Here is a 23,536-nt window from a genome sequence, read left to right on the forward strand (position 1 = left end):
GCATTGTGGTAGGTAAATACTTACCTCGCTGGTGTTCGGGGGCTGCCAGCGCTGGATCCTGGAGGCTCAAGAAGATGGGGGAATCCTCATTAGGATCTAGAGGCTTACCCCTCCTAAGGTATGTATCCCCTCCTGGGGGGGGGGGGGGGGGGTGTTACAGATTTTCTTTAAAGATACACTATTCCATATGTTCTATCAGGGCTGTGGAGTAGGAGTTGGAGTCGAGGAGTCGGAGCAATTTTGGGTTCCTGGAGTCGGAGGCTTCATAAACTGAGGAGTCGGATGATTTTTGTACCAAATCCACAGCCCTGAATTCTATACACTAGTATTGTGGCAGAAAATAGGAAGCCCTTAGCATCTGAAGAGTAGATCACAAATTAAGTGACTTGTAGGAAAGTAGGTTTGTATACTATATACATACAATAGCTGCCCAAAGAGAGATTCACTTAGTGCATTATTATAGTAACCTACAAAGGTCTCAGTAATATTTTTCCCCTGTACGTCTCACTGGTTTCCAGACTACTTCGACCACAACCACCAGTATTGGTGATGGTGGAGTTTCAAACTGCACATCAACTACCATTATGTACGCGTAAAACTCGAAAAATTAGAATATCATGCAAAATTCAATTTATTTCAGTAATTCAACTTGAAAGGTGAAACTAATATATAAAATAGACTCATTACATGCAAAGGGGGATATTTCAAGCCTTTGTTATCATTTTGATGATTATGGCTTACAGCTTATGAGAGCCACAAAATCAAAATCTCAGACCATTAGAATAATGTGAAAGTGTTCAATATTCTAGGCTCAAAGTGTCAGACTCTAACCAGCTAATCAATCCAAAACACCTGCAAAGGGTTCCTATAAAATAATATTTAGCCACTTGGCGGTAATGACGAGCTCAGCTCGTCCATTACTGCCGCGGTGGATTTCTCAGGCCGTGCTGGGCCGATTTTCACAATTTTTTTTTCTAACACGCAGCTAGCAAACAGCTAGCACTTTGCTAGCTGCGTGTTGGACGCGATCACCTCCGCTCGCCGCCGCTACCCGACGAGTAACAGGCCAACCCACCCTGAGACCCCTGCGCAGCCTGGCCAATCAGTGCCAGGCAGCGCTGAGGTGTGGATCGGGACTCCCTCTGACGTCAATGACGTCATCACGATCGTCGCCATGTCGACAAGGAAGCCAAACAGGAAATCCTGTTCTGAACGAGAATTCCTGTTTGCTCTGATCGCCGGAGACGATCGGAAGGGGCGGGGGGATGCCGCTGCTCACCTGATTTAACAAAAAAAAAAAAAAAATAGTGCTGCGCAGCCACCCTGGTGCAATCAATAGAACGCCAGGGTGGTTAATAGTTTCACCTTTTAAGATGAATTACTGAAATAATTTGACCTTTGCATGATATTCTAATTTTTCAAGTTTAACTCTATGTATGTATGTATGTATGTATGTGTGTACGTACGTACGTATTGCTGAATGTCCTGATTGTACTGAGTGTTTAATTTCTCATGTATCTATGCTCCCCACTGTTGTTGGCCTTGTATATGTAAATCGCTACGGAAGACATTGGCATTATATAAATAAAAAACGATAATAGATATACAACATTGCAAACAAATCATTACTTATCTATCCAGCAGGTGGCAGGTTTCTTCACTGCTCAGAATAAGGGCCAGCACACACCAAAAATCTCTAGCAGATCCGCAAACGCTAGCGGTGTTTAAAGCTGTTTTTCAGAGCGATTCTAGGCATGTTTAGAGCGTTTTTCTAAACATGGCTAGGGTTGTTTGGAGCGTTTTTGTGTAGCAGATTTTATATTTTGTTACAGTAGAGCTGTAACTGAACAGCTTCTGTAACAAAATGCTTGGAAAACCGCTCTGATCTAGTGCATTTCATTTCCACTTTTCTATAGTTTACATTGAGGCAGAAAACCTTCAGCTCAGAAATCCGTAAAAATGCTGCAGGACCCGAGTTTACGTTTGGGGAAAAAAAACAACCGCTCTTGTGAGCACTATTCCATTTACATTCATTAGCCAAGCGGTTTTTTAACCCTGCAAGATTTTTAAAAAAGCTCAGAACTGCTCTTGGTGTGCACCAGCCCAAAGAATTGCTACATGCCTTGTGGTAGCCTACAGTATACATCCAGTTAGTCTGTCAACTTCACCAATTTGAATGACTCATCAGCATCTCAGTGTCACCTAATCTGGTGTTACAAGAAGAGGTTCATGTAAAACTCTTACCTGTAAATATTTAAAGGGAACCTGAAATGAGAGAAATATGGAGGCTGCCATATTTATTTCCTTTTAAACAATACCAGTTGCCTGGCTCTCCTGCTAATCTTTCTGATCAGTAGTGTCTGAATCCCACACCTGAAACGAGCATGCAGCTAATATTGTCAGGTTGTTTTCAGAAACATCTGATCTGCATGCTTGTTCAGGGTCTATGGCTGAAAGTATTAGAGGCAGAGGATCAGCACGGCAGCCAGGAAATGTGCATTGTTTAAAAGGAAATTATTATGGCAGCTACCATATCTCTCTCACTTCAGGTTCCCTTTAAAACATACTGGCCTCTCCAGCAGGTACATCTCTAAAACAAACTTGAAGAGTTAGCACATATGAAATATTTATGTTCCATATTTCATAAATACCTGATTAAATATACAGTAGAGTCCCTTTATAGTAAACTCCAAGGGACCTGGACAAGAAGTTAACTATATCAGAATTGGTCATATATTGTAAATTCATACAGGCACATAGAGGGGACCTGGGGGTTGAGTTTACTAGAACGAGATTTTACTGTATAAATTCATATGAAAAATGTCATCGTTACTTGATTGAAAACAATCACTGACCTGTTTCTGAAGAGTTCATTCTATTACTGAATATAATGAAAATTGGTCTATAGTAGCACTATGTAACTAACTTGTGATATGCTACCTGTTGTGTGAGGGATATAGTTTTTTGCAAGGGAAAAAAAACAAAAAAAAAGTCAGTGACCCCAGAATTAATATGCAAATTAGGTATATGACTCAAGTCTGAATCTACTGGCTACATGCTTGTTCCAGGTACGATTCAACTATTAGGGCTCGTTTACACTGGAGGCGTTTTGTGATTTTTTTTTTCCTTAAAGGGAAGGTTCAGGGAGGGTGGGTAAAAAATCAAAATCAATTTCCACTTACCTGGGGCTTCCTCCAGCCCGTGGCAGGCAGGAGGTGCCCTCGCCGCCGCTCCGCAGGCTCCCGGTGGTCTCCGGTGGTGCGCCTGACCTGGCCAGGCCGGCTGCAAGGTCGGGCTCTTCTGCGCTCCAAGGCCCGGAACTTCTGCGTCCCACACCGGCGCTCTGACGTCATCGGACGTCCTCCGGGCTCTACTGCGCAGGCGCAGAACTACTGCGCATGCGCAGTAGAGCCCGGAGGACGTCCGATGACGTCAGAGCGCCGGCGTGGGACGCAGAAGTTCCGGGCCTTGGAGCGCAGAAGAGCCCGACCTGGCAGCCAGCCTGGCCAGGTCGGGCGCGCCACCGGAGACCACCGGTAGCCTGCGGAGCGGCGGCGAGGGCACCTCCTGCCTGCCACGGGCTGGAGGAAGCCCCAGGTAAGTGGAAATTGATTTTGATTTTTTACCCACCCTCCCTGAACCTTTCCTTTAAGCGCTGGCGATTTTTTTAAAAACGCCCTGAAAGCGCTTGTGCAATGATTCTCTATGAGAGAGTTCACATCTGAGCGGTTTGTTTCCGATCCACTCAGGAAAGCGCTGCCTGTACCATTTTTAGGGCGATTTTGCCTCATTGGAAGGTATAGGAAAACCGCAAAACGCTCACAAAATCACTTTGTGCAGCGATTTCCTCAGCATTTTGAAGAATCAATACATTGTATTTATTATTTTCTGGGTCAAAGAGTTCACTTACTGACTTGCGTCAGTGAGTGAATTAAAAAAAAGGTTGGTAAAAGCGCTCTTCACAAAAACGCAATGCCCACCCAATTAACACCTGCAGAACCAGAAGGTGGAGATGGTGAAGTTGTGGTAAGGCAATGGTAACATGGGGAAAAGCAATAATTCACCTGGTTTCTGGATCCACTTTGACTATGCGATGCTTGTTCTTCATTCTGTCCCAGCGTTCATCCAGCCTGTGGGATGCCAAGTGGATGACCTGGCATCTAACCATACCTGTGTCCTTGGTCATATGGACCTGAAGCCGGTAACACCCGATCTGAGCCCTTCCACCAGCAGTGAAGAGAACAACAGAAAGGCCATCATGCTCCAAAGGCTGGGGTTTGGTTTTGGCTAAAGCCAGAGTCCTCACACTGGATAGGTGGTCACTGATAGTGGCAAGATGCCAAATCTTCTTGGAGACCTCATTAAAAGTCAAAATATTAACCGTGGTATCCTCACTGCTTGTAATTAGAATATCAACCTGTTCTTGATGGACTTTGATACTTCCGGCAGACTTAACGCACGTCAGTTCTCTACCATGCAAGGGTTCCTTTAACATAGTTTGCAACTTTTCAGCTGGCTGAGTTTGGTAAACAAATACGTCTCCAGATTTAATATAGGCAAAAACCTCTGTTAAACCTTCTTGCTTGTAGGTCCAGGATCGGTGTCCTCCTCCGCATGGGACACAGTGAAGCTTCTCGTTGGTTTTTGTACTCCAGACTACAAAGTCGGTAGAGTAGAAACCCATGATCTTTAAGTTGCCATCTGGTACGAAGGAGAGACGTTCGATCCATTCCATCCCTTTGCATGATTTCAGTTTGCGGAGGACAACTAACTGGCCGCCTTTTACCTTTAACTGGCGATAAAGTCCATCTCGGCCAGTGCTATACACAAAGCAGTCATGGTAAGTGACTGATGTTACCCCTAATTTACCATGAATTCCATACAAAACAAAAAGAGGATATTCTCCTTTGTCTTCTGGATGAGGCACAGCAGGAAACAAACGTTCTTCAAGAGCTGTGAAGTCTACGCAGTCACTGGCGGACGGTGACAAATTATTTACTGAACATGCATTTCTTGCCGTTTCACTTTTACATTTTGCGGAAAACAACATTAATGACCCTCTACGATCCCCACAAATAATCAAATTATCTTCAGGTATAAATGCTATGCTGGTGTGCCACCGCTGCTTGCAGGTAGGCAAGATGAACCTTCTCTTCTCAGAGACAGACCCGACACAGTCAGATGAACATGTGACTTCCAGCCAAACCATTACTCCATTGGGGCCTGAGCTGAAGAGATTACATCTGTCTGGTGTAAGGTCAAGTGGTGGAACCCAAGTCAGACTATGGACTTTGCCTTCATGAAGCTTGAGCTCCTGAAAAGTATGAGTTGGCAACAAGGAGAAGACTTTGACACTGCCTGTTATATTGCCTATGGAGCACAAGGTGCTTGTAGAAGATTTGAAAACATCCAGGAGGCTATATGATTGATACTTTTCATCTGCCAACACAAAAGTCCAATTCTTGGTTGTTAAGTCATTCAAGTAGATGGACCCCATATCAGTCATAACAACAAGAGAGTTTGTATCTGCCAACGCGACTGCTTTTGTAACACCTATTCTTTCAGGACTGCTAAAATGTAAGTTTAAAAGTCCATTAGATGGAAGAGAGCACTTTTTAATTTGCCAAAGCCGAATGCCAGAGTCTGCCCCACCCGTCGCTACCAAACCTGTCTTTTCCTGGACAGCAACAGCCCTGATTCCCCGACCTTTGTGGCCTTTGAGGTTCTGAACAATATCACCGTGGTAACTCCAAACAATACAGGCCGAGTCTTCCCCAATGCTGATGATATTGTCTTGTAAAAGTTTGACGGACCAGACCCGTGACTGGTGTCCATATAAAACAAGAAGACATTTAACGTCATCGGAATCAGCAAGGTTCCCTACATTCCATACCCGTAGGCTTCGGTCATCAGAAGCCGAGGCCACCAAACCTCTTCTTTTGTCATAGGTGATGCTAAATATCACACCTTGATGACCGCTAACCCTTCTTCGTGGTTTTACTCTTCCTTCGTCATTTGTTGGGTCACGTCTACCCCAGATAACTAGTTGGTTGAAAACTGTCCCAGCGATAAGAGTGAGTTCCTCCCAGGTATTTCCCACGAAATGAGCAGAGTACAAGATGCACTTTTCAGCACAGTGAATTTCTTTTAGGACCTGCTCACTCTTATAATCATAGAGAGCCACAGAATTGTGTCCCAAGGCTAAGCCAATGTAAGCAGCTGGTTGCGAGTCCTCTCCAAGCCACTGAACATCCCATATCCAGTCATGCACTTGTTGAAGCCTGCAGGCTTGAGACAGGTTGACATGTGGACCATTGATGGTGAAATTCACAACAGTTAGGCCTTTACTCCCAAATACACAAAGCAGACATTCAACATATACTGAGTCTAACACGGTAGACGGCTTTATCCCATGGATGGTGTAGCCTCCAAGCACATTCTGCTGAATCCATGGTGGGCTATTGTCACTGGCTTTTAAACTGTACACATTAAGGATGGGCCCTTCACCTAAAAAATAAGAAAAAACATTTGTGATATAAACAGTTGACATAAAACACATATATATTGTAAAACAAAAAAAGTTTTCCTTCCTAAAACAGAAGTTATTTGCGATTACTCAGATTGGAGTGAGCATATGTCTCCCACAATGCATCACTGCTGAATGTGCAAATCATCCCTTGTTCTCCCTACAGCTTACATGGACAACAAATGATGATTTGCATATTCAGCAGTGGTGCATCATGGGAGACATCATATGCTCACTCCAATCAGAGTCATCGCAGATACCTTCTGTTTTAGGAAGGCAAACTTTTGTTTTGCATAAAATTTTAGTAAGAGGGCTTTTTGGTCCTTATACACTCCTGTGAGTTCTGGTCCACCATGAGCTTGCTGGGTAATCTGTAATATCAATTGCACATAACTACCAAGGCTTAACCTCCCTAACGGTGTGATTACTTCCGGATTTTAGGGTCTAAAAGCGGCACAATTTTTTAACAAGCTCTTTAGACCCTAAATGCAGGAAAAATCATACCGCTAGATCTGCAGCAGCCCTGCACTCCACTCACCTCCCCTGGATCCAATGCTGCAATTCTCTCTCCATTCACCGGATGGTGCTCTACCCCTATGACGACATCACCGCCATGTGACAAACAGCGATTTTACCAGAGGGATCGAGAGCCTCTGAGGACCGGAAGATAAATGGCTGCCAGTGTCTGGATCCCGGGGAGGTGAGTTACAAATACCCGTTGCGCACAGGCTCTGCACATACCTCCCGGCGGCTACCCCAGTCAGGCTCAGGGTTACCACTCTAAGCTGTGGATTTCCATCCCGAGCCTGACTGGGGGTTCCCGCTAAGGAGGTTAACCACTTCCCAACTGAGGGGTTTTACCCCCTGACCACCAGAGCAATTTTCACCTTTCAGCGCTCCTTCCATTCATTCATCTATAACTTTATCATTACTTATCGCAATGAAATGAACTATATCTTGGTTTTTTCGCCACCAATTAGGCTTTCTTTAGGTGGGACATTATGCCAAGAATTATTTTATTCTAAATGTGTTTTAATGGGAAAATAGGAAAACACGTGGGAAAAAAATTATTGTTTTTCAGTTTTTGGCCTTTATAGTTTTTAAATAATGCATGCTACTGTAATTAAAACCCATGAAATGTATTTGCCCTTTTGTCCCGGTTATAAAAACCATTTAAATTATGTCCCTATCACAATGTTTGGCGCCAATATTTTAATTGGAAATAAAAGGTGCATTTTTTTCAGTTTTGCGTCCATCCCTAATTACAAGCCCATAGTTTATAAAGTAACAGTGTTATACCCTCTTGACATAAATATTTAAAAAGTTCAGTCCCTAAGGTAACTATTTATGTATTTTTTTTTTAATTGTAATTTTTTTTTTTTTTTTAAATTACAAGAAAAAAAAAATTGGGCAGTGTGGGAGGTAAAGGGTTAATTTTGTGTGTTAAACTAATTTATTTCTATGTGAAAAATGCTTTGGATGTAGTTTTACTATTTGGCCACAAAATGGCCACAGTAACATTTTGTTTATGCGACCTGCAAGCGTCCGGAAGGACGCTTGCAGGAAGTAGAAAGAGGCTGAGAACTTTTTTTTTTTTCACACAATGGTCGCGCTGCTCAGCCGAGCGGCAGCGGATCATTGCGGGCCTGAGATCAACGAACGGGAATGGATTTTCCCGTTCATTGATCTCCGGGCGAGCGGGCGGCGGCGTGTTTACGAGCGGGAGCGCGGACAGCGGCTGGAGCGCGGAAAGTACGTATTTCTCCGTCCCTGGGGGTTAAAGGATGGAAAAAGGGACGGAGAAATACGTACGCGCGGGGGTAAAGTGGTTAAAGGACCAGAGTAAAATGCATGATATATTATTATCATTATTATTACTAGGTTGCTGATGCTTACAGTAGGCAGTAAAAGTCTGACAGGTTTTGGATTAGCCAATCTCTTTATATGGGATTCTCAGTGTTTACTTTATTCTTTACAAAAGCACTCCCTAAAAAGAATATATACAAAGATGCCAGCCAGCATCCCTACTCGTTTGCACACTATTTTGACAGTTGGATTGAGCAACTGCCCTTCTGTAATGAAAATAAAGAAAACCCTAACATTCACCCATGAGGGAATGGACTAGTCCAAAACCTGTCCAATTTTTAAAACCTACCGTAAGTGACAGCAACATAAGAAAAATCTAATTTACAGTAGAAGTCCTTTAAACAATGCATGTGGATGCTTCTTTTTTAACAAAGAATGAATGCTACATGAGTGTACAATTTTTTATACCAGACCATAACAGTCAGCCAACGGTACAACTTTTTCCTTTGTTTCTGGTGATTGGGTACAGTGAAATCAATTTATCGAAACACCAAAAAATGATGCCGGATCCTAGCCATTCATTTAACATACTAGGCTCTTAAAGGACCACTATTGCGAAAAAAGTAGGCAGTTAACTACTTTGGCCTCCTGGACGTACTAGCTACGCCCAGGAGGCCATGTGCGCGTCCGCGCGCTCCCGGCTGCGGATCGTTAGCCTACGTATCAGTGAATCAGGCTATGGTGCCCGATCACTGATTCCTCTCCCCCGCAGAAAAAGCGACAGCTTCTCTCAGAAGCTCCGCTTTTTCTGGCTGTTGCGTCCCCCATACGTCCCTCTAAGCGTATGTTACGCTTAGAGTGACGTCATGTAAACAAACTCATGGCCGCCATCTTGTGGCCAAGAAGTAAAACTACAACTAAAAGTAAAAAAAAACAACCTTAACACACATTTACATTATAAAAGTTCTGTTTACATCCCACCCTCCCAAAAAATACCCAAATAAAATGTTTAATATAAAAAACAAAACAAAACATTACAATAATAATAAAAAAAAAACATGTAAATATTTACCTAAGGGTCTAAACTTTTGAAATATCAATGTAAAGATGAAATATTTCTATACTTTTTTTATTTTAAACTTGTAAATAGTGATCGATGCAAAACGGAAAAAATGCACCTTTATTTCCAAATAAAATATTGTCGTCATACATTGTTACAGGGACATAATTTTAACAGTGTAATAACCGGGACATATGGGCAAATACAATACGTGAGTTTTAATTATGGAGGCATGTATTATTTTAAAACTATAATGGCTGAAAAATGAAAAATAATGCATTTTTTCCATTTTTCTCTTATTCTTCCTGTTAAAATGCATTTACAGTAAAGTGGCTCTTAGCAAAATGTACCACCCAAAGAAAGCCTAATTGGTGGCGGAAAAAACAAGATATAGATCAGTTCATTCTGATAAGTAGTGCTAAAGTTATAGGCTAATGAATGGGAGGTGAACATTGCTCGGATGCATAAAGTGAAAACGACTGAAGGCTGAAGTGGTTAAAGAGACACTGTAACAATAAAAACGTCCCCTGGGGGGTACTCACCTCGGGTGGAGGAAGCCTCCGGATCCTATCAAGGCTTCCCCCGTCCTCCTCTGTCAAACGGGGGTCTCGCTGCAGCCCTCCGAACAGCAGCCCGACAGACCCTGTTCAATATTTACCTTTCCAGGCTCCAGCGGGGGCGCTGTTGCGGCTCTTCTAATGGAGATAGGCGGAAATAGCCGATCTCCGTCGGGTCCGCTCTACTGCGCAGGTGCAGGAGACTTGCGCCTGCACAGTAGAGCGGCATGACGGAGATCGGCTATTTCCGCCTATCTCCGTGGGAAAGAGGGGATACTGCGCCTGCGCTGAAGCCAAGGAGGTAAATATTTACGTTGCTGCCGCTCCGGGAGGATTTTCGCCGCCATTATGGAACCAAGGAGGACGGGGGAAGCCTCAATTGGATCTGGAGGCTTCCCCACCTGAGGTGAGTACCCCCTAGTGGAGGTTTATTCGTTACAGATTTTCTTTAAAATCTGACAGAACCGACAAACCAATCCATCTCCTAATGGGGGATTCTCGGGGTTTTGCTTTCAAGAGCAGTTTAACTGCCAAAATAGTAAGATACCAGCCAGCCTCCCTACTCCCTTGCACACTATTTTGTCAGTTAGACTTTGCAATTGCTGTTCAGGAAATGCTGTTTAAAACAAAGAAAACCCTGAGTATCCCCCATGAGGAGCTGGACCGGCCCAAAACCTGTCAGTTCTGTCAGATTTTAACTGCCCACTTTTTCACGATAGTGGTCCTTTAGCAAACAGAAGTGGTCATGTTCTCTACAGCAGTGAAATGCGTTGAAGCTGATCTACAAAGACCAGTTAAAATAGATATAGAATAGTAGTGAGGCAGTTGCCGAGGGCTACTATTTGGGACCCTTGTTATTGTGGTATCTGGCTGGCTGCCAAGTGACTGCTTCAATTTTGCTCCAGTTCTTTTTTCACCTGCCTCTGTTGATCGGTACACAACTTGCTGTCATTGGTTCTAAGCTCGATAACCACACTCGTTATACTTTACAACAGAGAGGAGTTATAGAAAAGGGATTCAAACTTTACCTGCAAGAAGATAATCGTCCACAACCTCTAGTGCAGTAATGGGGGCCACCAGCAACAGAGGCTCCATTCTAGGCTTTGAGAGGGAGATGGGTACCCACATGCAGAAAAGCAACTGTTCATCGTTCCATCAAACCTGAAAAACAGATGGTGGTTTACTAAAGCTAACGAAATAATCCAACCACACAGATATTTCAGTGGTATACACTGAAATAGAGACGGACCTGAACTCTTGCACAGGACAGAAGGAAAACAGAGAGAAATGCACCGTGTATGTATTTAGAGAGTTTAGCCTGTCTAATTCCCCCTTATCTGTGTCTAATCACAAGTTGTAATTCGATCTCTCCCCTCTGTCACCTGACTGCCATGACAGGTAAGCTCATTTGAAAGCACAGGCTGTTAACAGTATGTCTGCGTCCATGAATCAGGAAGTAGAAACTGCAGATTTATTGCAGGATTAGTATCAGGTGTAATAAAGAATTTTTTTGTTTAAAGGTTATTATGCTGTTGTGTATCTTTTAGAGCAGAGAGGACGTTCTGAGTTCAGGTCCACTTTAAATCTAATGCAAGCCATAAAATATCTTAAACACTCTCTGTTCCAATGCTGTTCATTTCCTGTTTTCTCGTCTTGAAGGCTACATGTAGCTTTCAAGATGGCGGCTTCCTAATGGCTCCTTCCTCCTGGAGGGGGTTCGATATGCAGTGATGTAACGCCGGGAACCGATGCTTAATGATTTTCTGCTCAGTAGCAGAAAAGCGTTTAGATTAGCTAAAGCCGTCCCACCAGCCTAACCAAGCCTTACGGGAACTCACAATCCAACTCTCTCACAGTATTCTGTCCCCACCAGTCAAATCTATGTAGGTGTAAACTTATAAATGTATTAAAGAGGTACTTTAACCAAAAAGAGTGAATTTCATAACAATCAGTAGCTGATACCCCCTTTCCCCCCTAGAAATTGTTACCTTTTCTCAAATAGATCATCAGGGGGCTCTGTGTGATTTTGGTGAAACCCCTCCCACAGTGTGATGTCATGACCATGGTCCTGGCAGTTTGCTGTCAGGAAACCTCGTTGCATTGTGGCAAACAACCGCTTTATCCAAATGCCAAGCAACCAGTATCCCCATCTGTGCATAGAACTCTCAGTAAAGAACATTCCATACAGATCACCTGACAGAACTAAAGATGTCATCACCAGTGATACATTTCAGAATTTAAATCAGGGAGAGGAAAGATTTTACAATGGCCAAACACTGACTAATCTATAGATGAACATTGTAAAAAATAAGAAATTTTATTGATGTTATTTTTTACTACACTTCCTCTTTAAAATGTGTTTGTAATGTCACAGGAAACCATTTTGCCTGGAGGAAAGCCACACAAATATGGGGCAGACATACAGACTCCTGCAGATGAAATTATTAGTGATGTTCCTTTTCAGTGAATGGGGTTACATTTTTAAACTATTAGCATTCATAAATATGGGTGGTTATGAAAACACCTGAGAAACTGCTGATGTGGCCAAACCAGGTGCACCTCCACAGCTAGCTGTATAGTCTATAGTTTACTGGACAAAACCATGGAAATAGTGCCACTGAACTTTACACATAGGTGGCGGATGCTGCTATCCAGAAGAGACAAATAGTGTTTGTTTGTTTTTTAAAAGCGGACCTGAACTCAGAACTTCCTCTTTGCTGTAAAAGATACATAACACCATAATAACCGTTAGGCCTCTTTCACAGTGGGACTTTGCGTTTGATGCACGGTGCATTTATCTATATTTTCCCACTGTCCTATGCAAGAGTTCATGTACACTTTAGGTGCCCTAGTACTGACAACTTGCGTTGCACTACGTCCTCAATGTGCATTGGCTCTTCAAGGTAAAATTAACCTCATTTTATCCCTACCTAAAGGCTCATACACACATCAGACTATAGTCTTTGGAAAATGAAAGATCACAGACCAATCTTACCACCCTTCATGTAGTATGAGAGCCATACTCTACACAGTCTTTTCTATGGAGCTGAACTCCACATCAGAAAAAAATCTTTGCAAGATGCTGCACACACAGATGCTGTACAGACACAAAAGATCAGTATCTGCAAAAGATCTGTTCCTGCCAAAAATCCATTCCTGCAAATTGCAATGATAGTCTATGAAATCTGCAGATCATCATACACACATGATTTAACTGACATTCATCTGCAGATCAAGCAATCATCTGCAGATCTGAAAATCCATCCTGGTGGATCTGATCTGCAGATGAATGTCAGTTAAATCATGTGTGTATGATGATCTGCAGATCTCATAGACTATCATTGCAATTTGCAGGAATGGATTTTTGGCAGGAACAGATCTTTTGCAGATACTGATCTTTTGTGTCTGTACAGCATCTGTGTGTGCAGCATCTTGCAAACATTTTTTTCTGATGTGGAGTTCAGCTCCATAGAAAAGACTGTGTAGAGTATGGCTCTTATACTACATGAAGGGTGGTAAGATTGGTCTGTGATCTTTCATTTTCCAAAGACTATGGTCTGATGTGTGTATGTGGCCTAAGGCTCAACACACACTATACAATCTTGGTTGTACAGATTTACCAAATTTATGTAGTATAAGGGCCAACAGATTGAAAATACCTTGAATGATTATTTGGATAATCTCTTAAGCCTCATCTACACGGGTAGATGAGGCTCCAATTAGCCGCCGGATCGCCTCTTCCGCGTCTCCGCGTGTGCCCGCCGCATCCCCGCTCGCGCGCTGGATTTGATTCCCCGCTCGTCCCCGCTTATCTTCCGCTCGATTCCCTGCCATTGTCCCCTTACGGGGAGCGAGCAGGGAATCGGCGGTGGGGAGATCCGTCCTGTCGGATCTTAGCAATCGAGCCGCATCAGCGCCTCGATTGATAAGCCACATCGCCGCCTCATCTACCCATGTAGATGAGACTTTATACTACATGAAAGTGGTAAGATTGAACAACCAAGATTGTATGGTGTGTGTTGAGCTTAACACTAACCTCCACCCCTGTCCGATGCCTAACACTAACCTCCACCACTGCCTGTTCCCTAACACTAGCCTTTACCAGACCTATTCCTAACATTAAGGCCTTGTTTCCACTTAAGCACTGTGTACAACGTTGGTGGCTAGGCAGTTCTCACCGATGTGGTTGCGCACCCATTTGTTTAAAATGAATGGAACTGCACCACTAATACACAAATATGAATGCAAACATTGGGATTCCACAGTAAATCACAGTGCACGGATGGAAACATCAGAAAGTGAAGTCTATATCCTTGCATGTCACACACACTGTGCGTCGCTAGAAATGTGATCAGCAAAGCACAAGTGGAAACGGGGCCTAATACTTACCTCTACCCCCGGCTAAATCTAACTCCTCCCTCTCTGACACCTAGCTCTAACACCCCCCCCTCCCCCCAGACAAGATTGAAAATTCTGATACTGTGCATGCACTAATCGTGAGCCAGGGATGCTCACTGGATGAAATCTGAATGAGTTTAATTCGGATTTCATCCAGGTAATTAAAGCACCTGAGCGGGTGTACGACAGGCATCTTCTTTAACCTGTCCCACAACGCATTCCACTCTGTGTTCCAAGCCGCAGTCATGTGATTAACCACTTGAGGACCGCAGTGTTAAACCCCCCTAAAGACCAGGCTATTTTTTCCTAAATAGGCCACTGCAGCTTTAAGGCCTCGCTACAGGGACATACATGTGTGCACAGAAGTGGTTCCCCCCACCCCCCTTTTTCTCCCCACAGAGCTCTGTTGGTGGGGTCTGATCGCTCCCCAGATTTTTTTTATAAATATTTGTTTATTTTCTAATATTTTTTATTTATTTTACAATCCTCCCTCCCGCCAGCCAATCAGCATGATTAGCTGTCTCTGCCTAGAGGGGAGAGCCGTGTCACATGGCTGTCCCCAGTACAGCGCTGCCTCAGATCGCAGCGCTATACAGGGTTATTAGATGGCGAGTTAACAGTCTCCTAGCAGCGATCGCCACTGGAAGACTGATGACGGAGAGATCCCCTGCAATCTCCGCCCCAGGACTGCACGCCGATTGTTAGGCGGGCCTGGGGCTGCCGCCGTGTCCACGCCAGTTGGCGTGGACGCGGTCTTTAAGTGGTTAAAAACACTTCCTCCTTCCGGGAGGAAGCGTAGTAGTCAAATGATGCGGCTTGGAACACAAGAGTGGGACAGGTTAAAGAAGATGCCTGCTGGGTAAGTTTAACCCCCTCTCGCACACCTCTCAGGTGCTTTAATTACCTGAATGAAATCCGAATGAAACTCTTCGAAATTCATCCTGGGAGCATCCTTGAGACAAATGATACATTATACTGCCTGGCAGCACTGAATATCACTGCACCCTCATCTGTGATGTCTCTGAACTGTGTGGAACTGTGCTTGCAAAACATAGACAAGTAGATACTAAGCAGCCTGTACAGCTGGAACCCCTTGTTTCCGAATGAAACCTGCTCTGACGTGTTATTGTTGTGAAGCGCTATATCACACTGGCATTTCTTTCTATGGTTTGTAGCTCTACAGCAGCTGGAAAGAGGCACTATGGCCGCTATTTAGAGCTTAAAATTAGCCTCTCATTTGATTTGGGCTAGACAGGCTTCATACATAAGCTCTCCCTAAAGACAGGCATACACATCCTTCTTGACTTGAGCCTGTGCTCCCCTCTCAGCAGCAAATTTACTACCCCATTTGCCAGTTCTTCCATACTCACACATGTAGAACAGCAGCACTTCCGCCCGGCGCTGGCGTCCCTTCCGCTCCCACTTCTGTCCAATGACTACGCAGAAAACGACTTGCGAAAGGTGAAAATTCATTGGAGGACGGACGTAGGAACGCTTCTCAGGATTTGTTGCTAGGTAACGCCAGGCCGCCTCAGCCTGATCACGTGAACTGACAGAACTGTGTTCTATTTTTCTGAACGCAAATGTAATCCTTTTTCCATTTTTAATGTTTCGTAGTATTTTTATAACTTCCTTCACTGAAAAAAAAGACTGTTTACTCCTTCCTCATTTTCACCCTAATGTTCACACGCAGAATACATCATTCTTGAGCCTTTAATATGCAAATCTGTTTAGTTAAAAGTTTTGTTATGGTTAGTAGTGTGCACATCGCATATGCAGGGTTCATACTCCTTGCGAATACGTGTGAAGGCGTGTTTGCTGCACATCCAATGAAAGTCAACGGAGAATCGCACTTCTAAAATTACGTTTTTTTCGCAGTCACGTTTTTGCATGCGTGATAAAAACCGTATTTCTTGAGGCAGGGGTCACACTTACCGGCTTTCGTACGCGTTTTCTGCACAGAAAAACTGACTTCAACTGAGAACTCATGTTAATCAATGAGCTAGGTCACACTTTAATGCAGATTTCGCATGCAGAAAAAAAACTGACATCTTGCGCAATTTGTCAGTTTTCTCTATACATTACATTAGCTGTTGTAAGGTAGAGGTCACATTTGTCTTTCAGTTTTCTGAAAAGTGTAGAAACTGAAAGACAAGTGTGACCCCTGCCTGAAGCAAACATTTGCACATCGCATGCGTTCTTACACGGGGGAGCGGAGGAGGCATGCCAGGGACAGGAGAACCACACAGGAGAATGCACGGGGATCGGAGGATGACACAGAGGAATGGAAGGGGACATAGTGGGACACACAGGGTGATAGAAGGGGACACTCAAGGGGAGCAAAGGAGGACATAGGGGACAGAAGGGGACACATGGCAGACAGGAGGGGGCACAGGACGACATGGGGTAGTGCGCATGCTCAGAGCGATCCCAGCCACGGACGTGCAATCAAAGGATTTGCTTCGACAATCAGCACCTGTGCAGTTTTCACCAACCATCCCAACCAGGAAGTAGCTTTGGCGGGTTGTTACACCATAACAGAGGGGGATAGAGGAGAACAGGGGGAGCAGTGGGCATGAGTAGAGCCTCTTACACATGCTTCTTCCCCCATTTTTACATTTTCATATGGACTAAGGTATCCTTTAAAGGACTTCCAAAGCAAAAAAGCGAATCTATTTTTTACTCACCTGGGGCTTCTTCCAGGCCCTCACAGCTGTCTTAGTCCCTCACCACAGCCCCGGGGTCCTCCTCCGTGTCCCCGCTGGCTGGTGGCAATGATAGTGACCCACGGGCGGGGACGCCCACGTTGCGCCAGATGACTTGGACGCACGGGCACGGGTGTCCATGCAGGTGGGCCGATACCGGCGGCGGGTCGCTATCATTACAGGTGACCAGGTGACCAGCGGAGACACCGAGGAGAACTGGGGCTGCGGCGAGGGACTGAGACGGCTGCGAGGGGCTGGAAGAAGCCCCAGGTGAGTAAAAAATAGATTAGCTTTTTTCGATCGGAAGTCCTTTAACCACCTGAGCGGTCTGGACGGGCTCAGCTCGTCCAACACCGCCGGAGGCTGCCGCTCAGGCCCTGCTGGGCCGATTTTAATGAAATAAAAAGCAGCACACGCAGCCGGCACTTTGCCAGCCGCGTGTGCTGCCTGATCGGCGCTGCAGCGCGGCGATCCGCCGCGTGCAGCGGCGAAAGAGGGTCCCCCCAGCCGCCCGAGCCCAGCGTAGCCGGAACAAACAGTTCCGGCCAGCGCTAAGGGCTGGATCGGAGGCGGCTGACATCAGGACGTCGGCTGACGTCCATGACGTCACTCCGCTCGTCGCCATGGCGACGAGGTAAGCGAAACACGGAAGGCCGCTCATTGCGGCCTTCCGTGTTACTTCTGGCCGCCGGAGGCGATCGGAAGAACGCCTCCGGAGCGCCCTCTAGTGGGCTTTCATGCAGCCAACTTTCAGTTGGCTGCATGGAATAGTTTTTTTTTTATTTAAAAAAAACCCTCCCGCAGCCACCCTGGCGATTTTATCAGAACGCCAGGGTGGTTAAGCAAAAAAGTACTGATTTCTGGGTCCATTTTTTTTAAATTTGTGGTTGGTTTTTGACATTACACCATGCACCAGAACATTTTGTCCTTTAAGTCCATCTGAAATGACCCAGACCCAGTGAAATGGCAGGGTTTCTGGATGATGGTTTGTTCTTTGCAGGGTGGAATTTTAATTTGTGTTGGTTAATACATTTTGCTCAGAGTTTTTAGAAATGTTTATCATTCTGTGCTGTTATTTCTTCTACAAAACTGTATGTCTTTCATGCAGTTCTGCCTGAAGATCAGTCATCCAATATTGGCTTTTGGTCTTGACTTTTGTGAACAAAGTCCTCTGTCTGGGCTAGTGAACACCAAGAGCGCTTCTGAGTGCTTTTAAAAACGCTAGCGCTTTGAAAAGCGATTGGCTGATGTATTTGAATGGGATGGATCACACCAGAGCGATGTGATTTTCTCCTAAATGCAAAAGCGGGTCCTGCAACATTTCTGCTGATTTCTGAGGCAATTCAACTTCAATGTTAAGTATAGGAAAGTGGAAAATCACTCTGAAATGTGCTAGATCAGAGCGATTAACCAAGCGTTTTTGTTCAGTTACAGCTCTACTGTAACTAAAAATGAAAAACGCTACACCGAAACGCTCCAAAAATCACTAGGCATGATTAGAAAATCGATAGGCACATGCCTAGAATCGCTCTAAGAAATCACTTCAAAAAGCGCTGAGCGTTTGCACTTTTTGGTGTGTACTGGCCCTATATCAGTATTTCTCAAACCTTTCCTTTATTTTGGCCACTAATGATCCAATCTTTTTCATCAAATCTTACCATTTCTATGTAATATAAGAGAACTGCCTAAATTATCCATTCACTATATTCACCCAATTTTCCCTTACACTACATAGATTTGGTAAAATTGGATGAAAAAGATTGCATCATTAGTGGCCACCTTACTGTATGCAGTTTGTATAGATAGAAGTAAATCTGAATTGGCAGGGTTCTTGATGGTAAAGCCTGGCATACGCCTTCAGTTTTGATTGGCCAATGATTGACCAATTTTACCACCTTGATGTAGTACAAGGGACAACAGATTTTGAATACTGTGATGTCAATGTCTCCCCGGTTCCGATGACTCTTCCGCTCGGTCCCAGGAAGCAGACTGGTGGCAGAAGCATGGGGATCTCCACTGGGCTGCAAGAAACCAATGGGAATTCTCAGCAACAGGGAGCATTCTCATTGGTTCATGGTGGACCAGTAAAAATTCTCCCTGTTGCTAGAGAGAATTGGTCTATTGTATCTTGTGGAGAGCTCTATGCTCCTGCCGGCCTCCGGGCTGTGTACCAAGGGACTGAGCGGCAGTGGGACATGAGTGTTGATCGTGGGCAAAACATACGGAGCAGATTGCTGCAAGTGGGTGCAGAATGGAGCGCATCCGCTACTGTGCGCTTTGCATTCGCTCAAGTGTGATCCGGCCCTTATGCAGCTTGATTATGGACCAATCAAATTCCACCTAGGTAAAATTTGATTGGTCTATCTTCGAGCTGCATACAAAATGTGTGTAATCCTGCATCAAATCCAAATTATTTGTATCTCATTGGCCATCCCTACCGGCGTCTTCGACAGATGCACTTTTCCTGGAAAGTTTTTGATGGCGGTTAATGCGCCCATCAGGCTAATGTTAAATATAGACAGAAAAAGCAATAATAAACTCTATGGAAACGGATATGTAAACAATATTTATTGAACAATAATGTGACAGTGAAACACAGCATGTACTAAACAAAGGAGAACAGACAGTGACAGACCAAATAACCTGCTGGAAGTCTCTCCTTTCATAAAACGATGATATACACACAGCGGACGGGTGTAAACAGTAACAGAAGAAATGCCAGGGAACAAGTGCAAATTACCTTCATCCGAGCTGCATTATATCACATGACAAGGACAGATCTCCATCTACACTGCAGCATGTAACCTGATCTCATGAGAATTGCATAAGTAGGCTTGGTTAGTAGTCGTGGTCAATGAGATGTGAGTAATTCCGGATTGGATACAAATTTGATGCCAGCTGTATGCAGCTTGGCACTGGGCCAATCACAGTCTTCAGGATCTGCTTCTTATTGGTCCGTTTCAAACTGCATGCAGTTTGCATTGAAGGTGGAATTACAGGCATTCTGTTGCCCATCTGTAGTGGTTAGCAGCAGGGCTGTGGAGTCGATACAAAAATCATCCAACTCCTTAGTTTATGAAACTCCAGACTCCTGCTCTCATTTGCGTCACTTCAGCATCTCCCGATGCGGAAGTGAAAGGAGTGAATGCGGGCGGATGCGGCCGTGCGAGAATCTGAGGCATTCTACAGATTATCTGATCGCTCCGCATAACCAGCACGCAATGGAAACTGTTCCATTGCCGTGCACTGGTTTCAGTTCGGCCGTGGTGCAATGCGGCTATGTAGCCACATAACACCGCGTGTAATGGCAACGGTCCCTACGTGCACGTACTCCCTGCTGCCATAGGCGACAATAGTAAAAGCCACAATTAGCGGCAAAGAAGTTGGCGCTATTTTTATAGGTGCTCGTCCTGCGCTATTCTTATTTGCTCCAACTCTGACTCCAACTCCACAGCCCATGCAGAGCTACAGAGTTGGTACAAAAATCATCCGACTCCAACACTGACTCCTCAGTTTATGAAACATCCGACTCCAACCTCAATAAAACTGTTTGAAATAGAAACCTCCGACTCGAGGTACCCAAAAATGACCGACTCCTCAGCCCTGGTTAGCAGTCTGGATTGGCAGCCATGGCAGAATATAACCAGAGCACTAACAGAAGAATCTGTTCACCGATCTGCAGAAAGAGAGTTTAGAGCCATTTCTAACTGGAGCCCTTATCTGAAACTAAAGCCTGGTGCACGTGCTACATGGTTATTGGTTGCAGTGGCTATTCAAGGTGAAACACCTCATTAGGGCGCAACGCCGTGGCTGGGATTCGGGCGCCGTCATAGGCCGTAAGGTGAATTATGGCTATAGCAGCACTCATTTACTAATTTGGGCACCGGCAGCACCATTGCTAACTGCCTGTCATATGCATCTCTGTGGAATTTGCCTCATTACATTGACTATTATTAAACAACACTTAGTGAGTTACTACGGTATGTACTTATATTGTCATAGGACTGTGCCTTTTCCCCTTAGGGACACTGGCAAGAGGAGCAGTGATGTTTGCTCGTGGCCTATCGTATGGATAAAGTATGCCATGTGATCATAGCAGTTACATTAGGTGTTCTGTTTCGAATTCCCGCTTTATGTGTGAGGCATACTCCAGAAGACCCAGTCTGTATAGCAGTACAACTCCACACTGATTTAGAAACCTCCACAGGCAGTTTACTCGATGAAATAATGACTCCAAGTATAATCTGTAGTATCTTTACTTGCGTTGAAAGCATACAAAGATGTTTTTTAGAGCATATTCATAGGTAAAAATATGATGCGACTACAAGCACAGCAGGATCTCCTCACTAACTGAACTCAACTGTTGCAGAAACATCTAGACAAGGCTGTTGAGCAGGGAGTTACAGTTGGGAAATGCTAAATAACTAAATCTTGCAGGGGGACTGGAATATACTAATACAAAGAATATAAATAATGTTAAATAACATTAAAGGAGGCTGTTGTGACAGCACACTCCCCGCTTGGTATCGGTAGATACCACTATATATAATACAATTTAACATTGAAAACTATAAGTATAATTAAGACTTGTAGAGAAGAGAGAAAACATAAAACAAACATTAATTCTTGAATGCAGATCTTTGAAGAATCTTCCATCACTGGAGAAAGGATGTAACTCAGTAGACTCGAAGGCATATCAGGCTGTTCCTTTGGATCGAGTAGATAAGACATCTTCATTTGAAGGCAGGAGTAAGACTGTCTCCGTGATGGGTCTAAACAAAGTCTTAACACTACCATTTCTTGCTGTCTTCACTTTCACCTTGCGAACCTTTCCATCATCGCTAGTGATTGCCTTTATAAAGTGATCATTCATATCGGGTTTGTTCTTCAGAATTTTTTTAAGTGAAGTTAGCCTAGAAATAACTTGTTTCTTGTTATTTGGAAGCCTAATTCTTGGTGAACGAAACGGTAAAGGAGCTACCCAACTGTTAGTTTCATCCTTGAAGAATTAATTATTCAAGATGTTTATGAACTCTTTATCCTCAATGGAAGGAACTGTCTTATTGTCATCACGAGTTATTTGGAATATAGTGTCACCAAAGTCTTGATGAGAACTGTTCTTACAACTGATTTGCTTTTGTAGATCGCATGAAGTCTTTAAACTGAAACTCTCCTGAACTTGAAAGTTAAAAGGATGTTTAAGTGAATGAAAGGTGCATTCAGATTCTCTGATGTTGGTCTTGCATGAGAACACATCATAAGACTCTTGAAATGTATTTAAGCAAACATCTCCTATAATGACCCATCCAAAATCTAATTTCTGTGCATAAGGGGCATCATTTGGTCCATTGCATTGTTGTCGCACCTTATGTACTCTTGGGATATCTCTGCCTAAAAGAAGGAGAATCTTTGCATCATCATCAAGCGGTGGAATGTAACTGGCTATGTGTTTCATATGAGGATGATAAAGAGCCGCTTCTGGTGTAGGGATCTCTTCTCGATTGTTTGGCAACTGATCACATTCGATAAGTGTTGGAAGTGAAAATTCTGTGTTTCCATACTCAGATGCTACCACAAAACCATGTGCTCTTCTTCCAGATATCTTAACCAGGCCTGAGCAAGTTCGTAAAGTATAGGGCCAGGTTTCTCCTTGAATATTGAACACGTTGAAGAATTCTGGACTTGCTAATGAACGATTGCTCTGGTCGTCAAGGATAGCATACATCTTCACTGCGCTCTGTGGTCGTCCTTCTGGATATACCTTGACCAGACATATTTTACTGCATGACTTTCTGTGGAATCCTTCTTCACATACCTCAGTACATTTTGTGGATACAGATGCTGTCATTTCCTCAGTACTCTCCCCGCCATAACTTGGTGTGGTCTTTGAGGCGTGAGCAGTTTGAAGCACTTCTTTGGGAGAACTAGGATGATAAGCCGTTATGTGTTTATCACTGTTGCAGTCAAAACATTTGACAGGAACTTTACAGTCTTTAGCAAAGTGGTCTGTAGATGCACAACATCTATAACAAATATCGTGTTCTCTGAGGAAAGATTTGCGCTCTTCAAAGGGCATTTGTTTAAACACACGACAATTTCTAAGAGGGTGTGGCTTGTTATGAATAGAACATTGATACCTAGGATCATTTTCCTTGACTTGCTGTGGTTTAAAATCAGAGTCTTGAGAACTTGAGAAGATTCCAGTATTCTTGACATAGATAGAGTTCCGTGAGTCCTTAAACTTGCCTTGAGTATCGCAATTTAAAGGTGTTGAAGGAAGAACTGTAGTATCAAAAAATAAAAAGCTTGGGTCATTCTTTACAGTAGCTATGTCTCTAATGAATTTGGAGAAAAAAGAAAAAGGTGGAAAGGATACTTTATAGTCCTGTTTATATTTAGATCCTTTCTTTGCCCATTCACTCTGAATATTCGGTGGCAACTTCTGTACAATTGGGTTTACACCATGAGCTGTATCCAAGTAGAC

At 43.9% G+C, this 23,536-nt stretch overlaps 1 protein-coding gene across 4 annotated transcripts in view; it reads right to left on the reverse strand.

The window, feature by feature from the left end:
• WDR6 (WD repeat domain 6) overlaps nucleotides 1-23,536 on the reverse strand; it is a 49,514-nt gene that overhangs the window by 21,354 nt on the left and 4,624 nt on the right. Inside the window, exons 1-3 of one of the 4 annotated variants that reach the window (XM_068252681.1) lie at nucleotides 15,718-15,947; nucleotides 10,978-11,110; nucleotides 4,065-6,507 (exon numbers count right to left, since the gene is read on the reverse strand). In XM_068252681.1, coding sequence (XP_068108782.1) covers nucleotides 4,065-6,507; nucleotides 10,978-11,077 — 2,543 coding nt within the window. In that variant the 5' untranslated portion in view covers nucleotides 11,078-11,110; nucleotides 15,718-15,947. The other 3 variants (XM_068252683.1, XM_068252684.1, XM_068252682.1) reach the window with 3 other exon arrangements.

The sequence above is a fragment of the Hyperolius riggenbachi genome, chromosome 9, assembly GCF_040937935.1.
Source record: "Hyperolius riggenbachi isolate aHypRig1 chromosome 9, aHypRig1.pri, whole genome shotgun sequence".
Lineage (NCBI taxonomy): Eukaryota > Metazoa > Chordata > Amphibia > Anura > Hyperoliidae > Hyperolius > Hyperolius riggenbachi.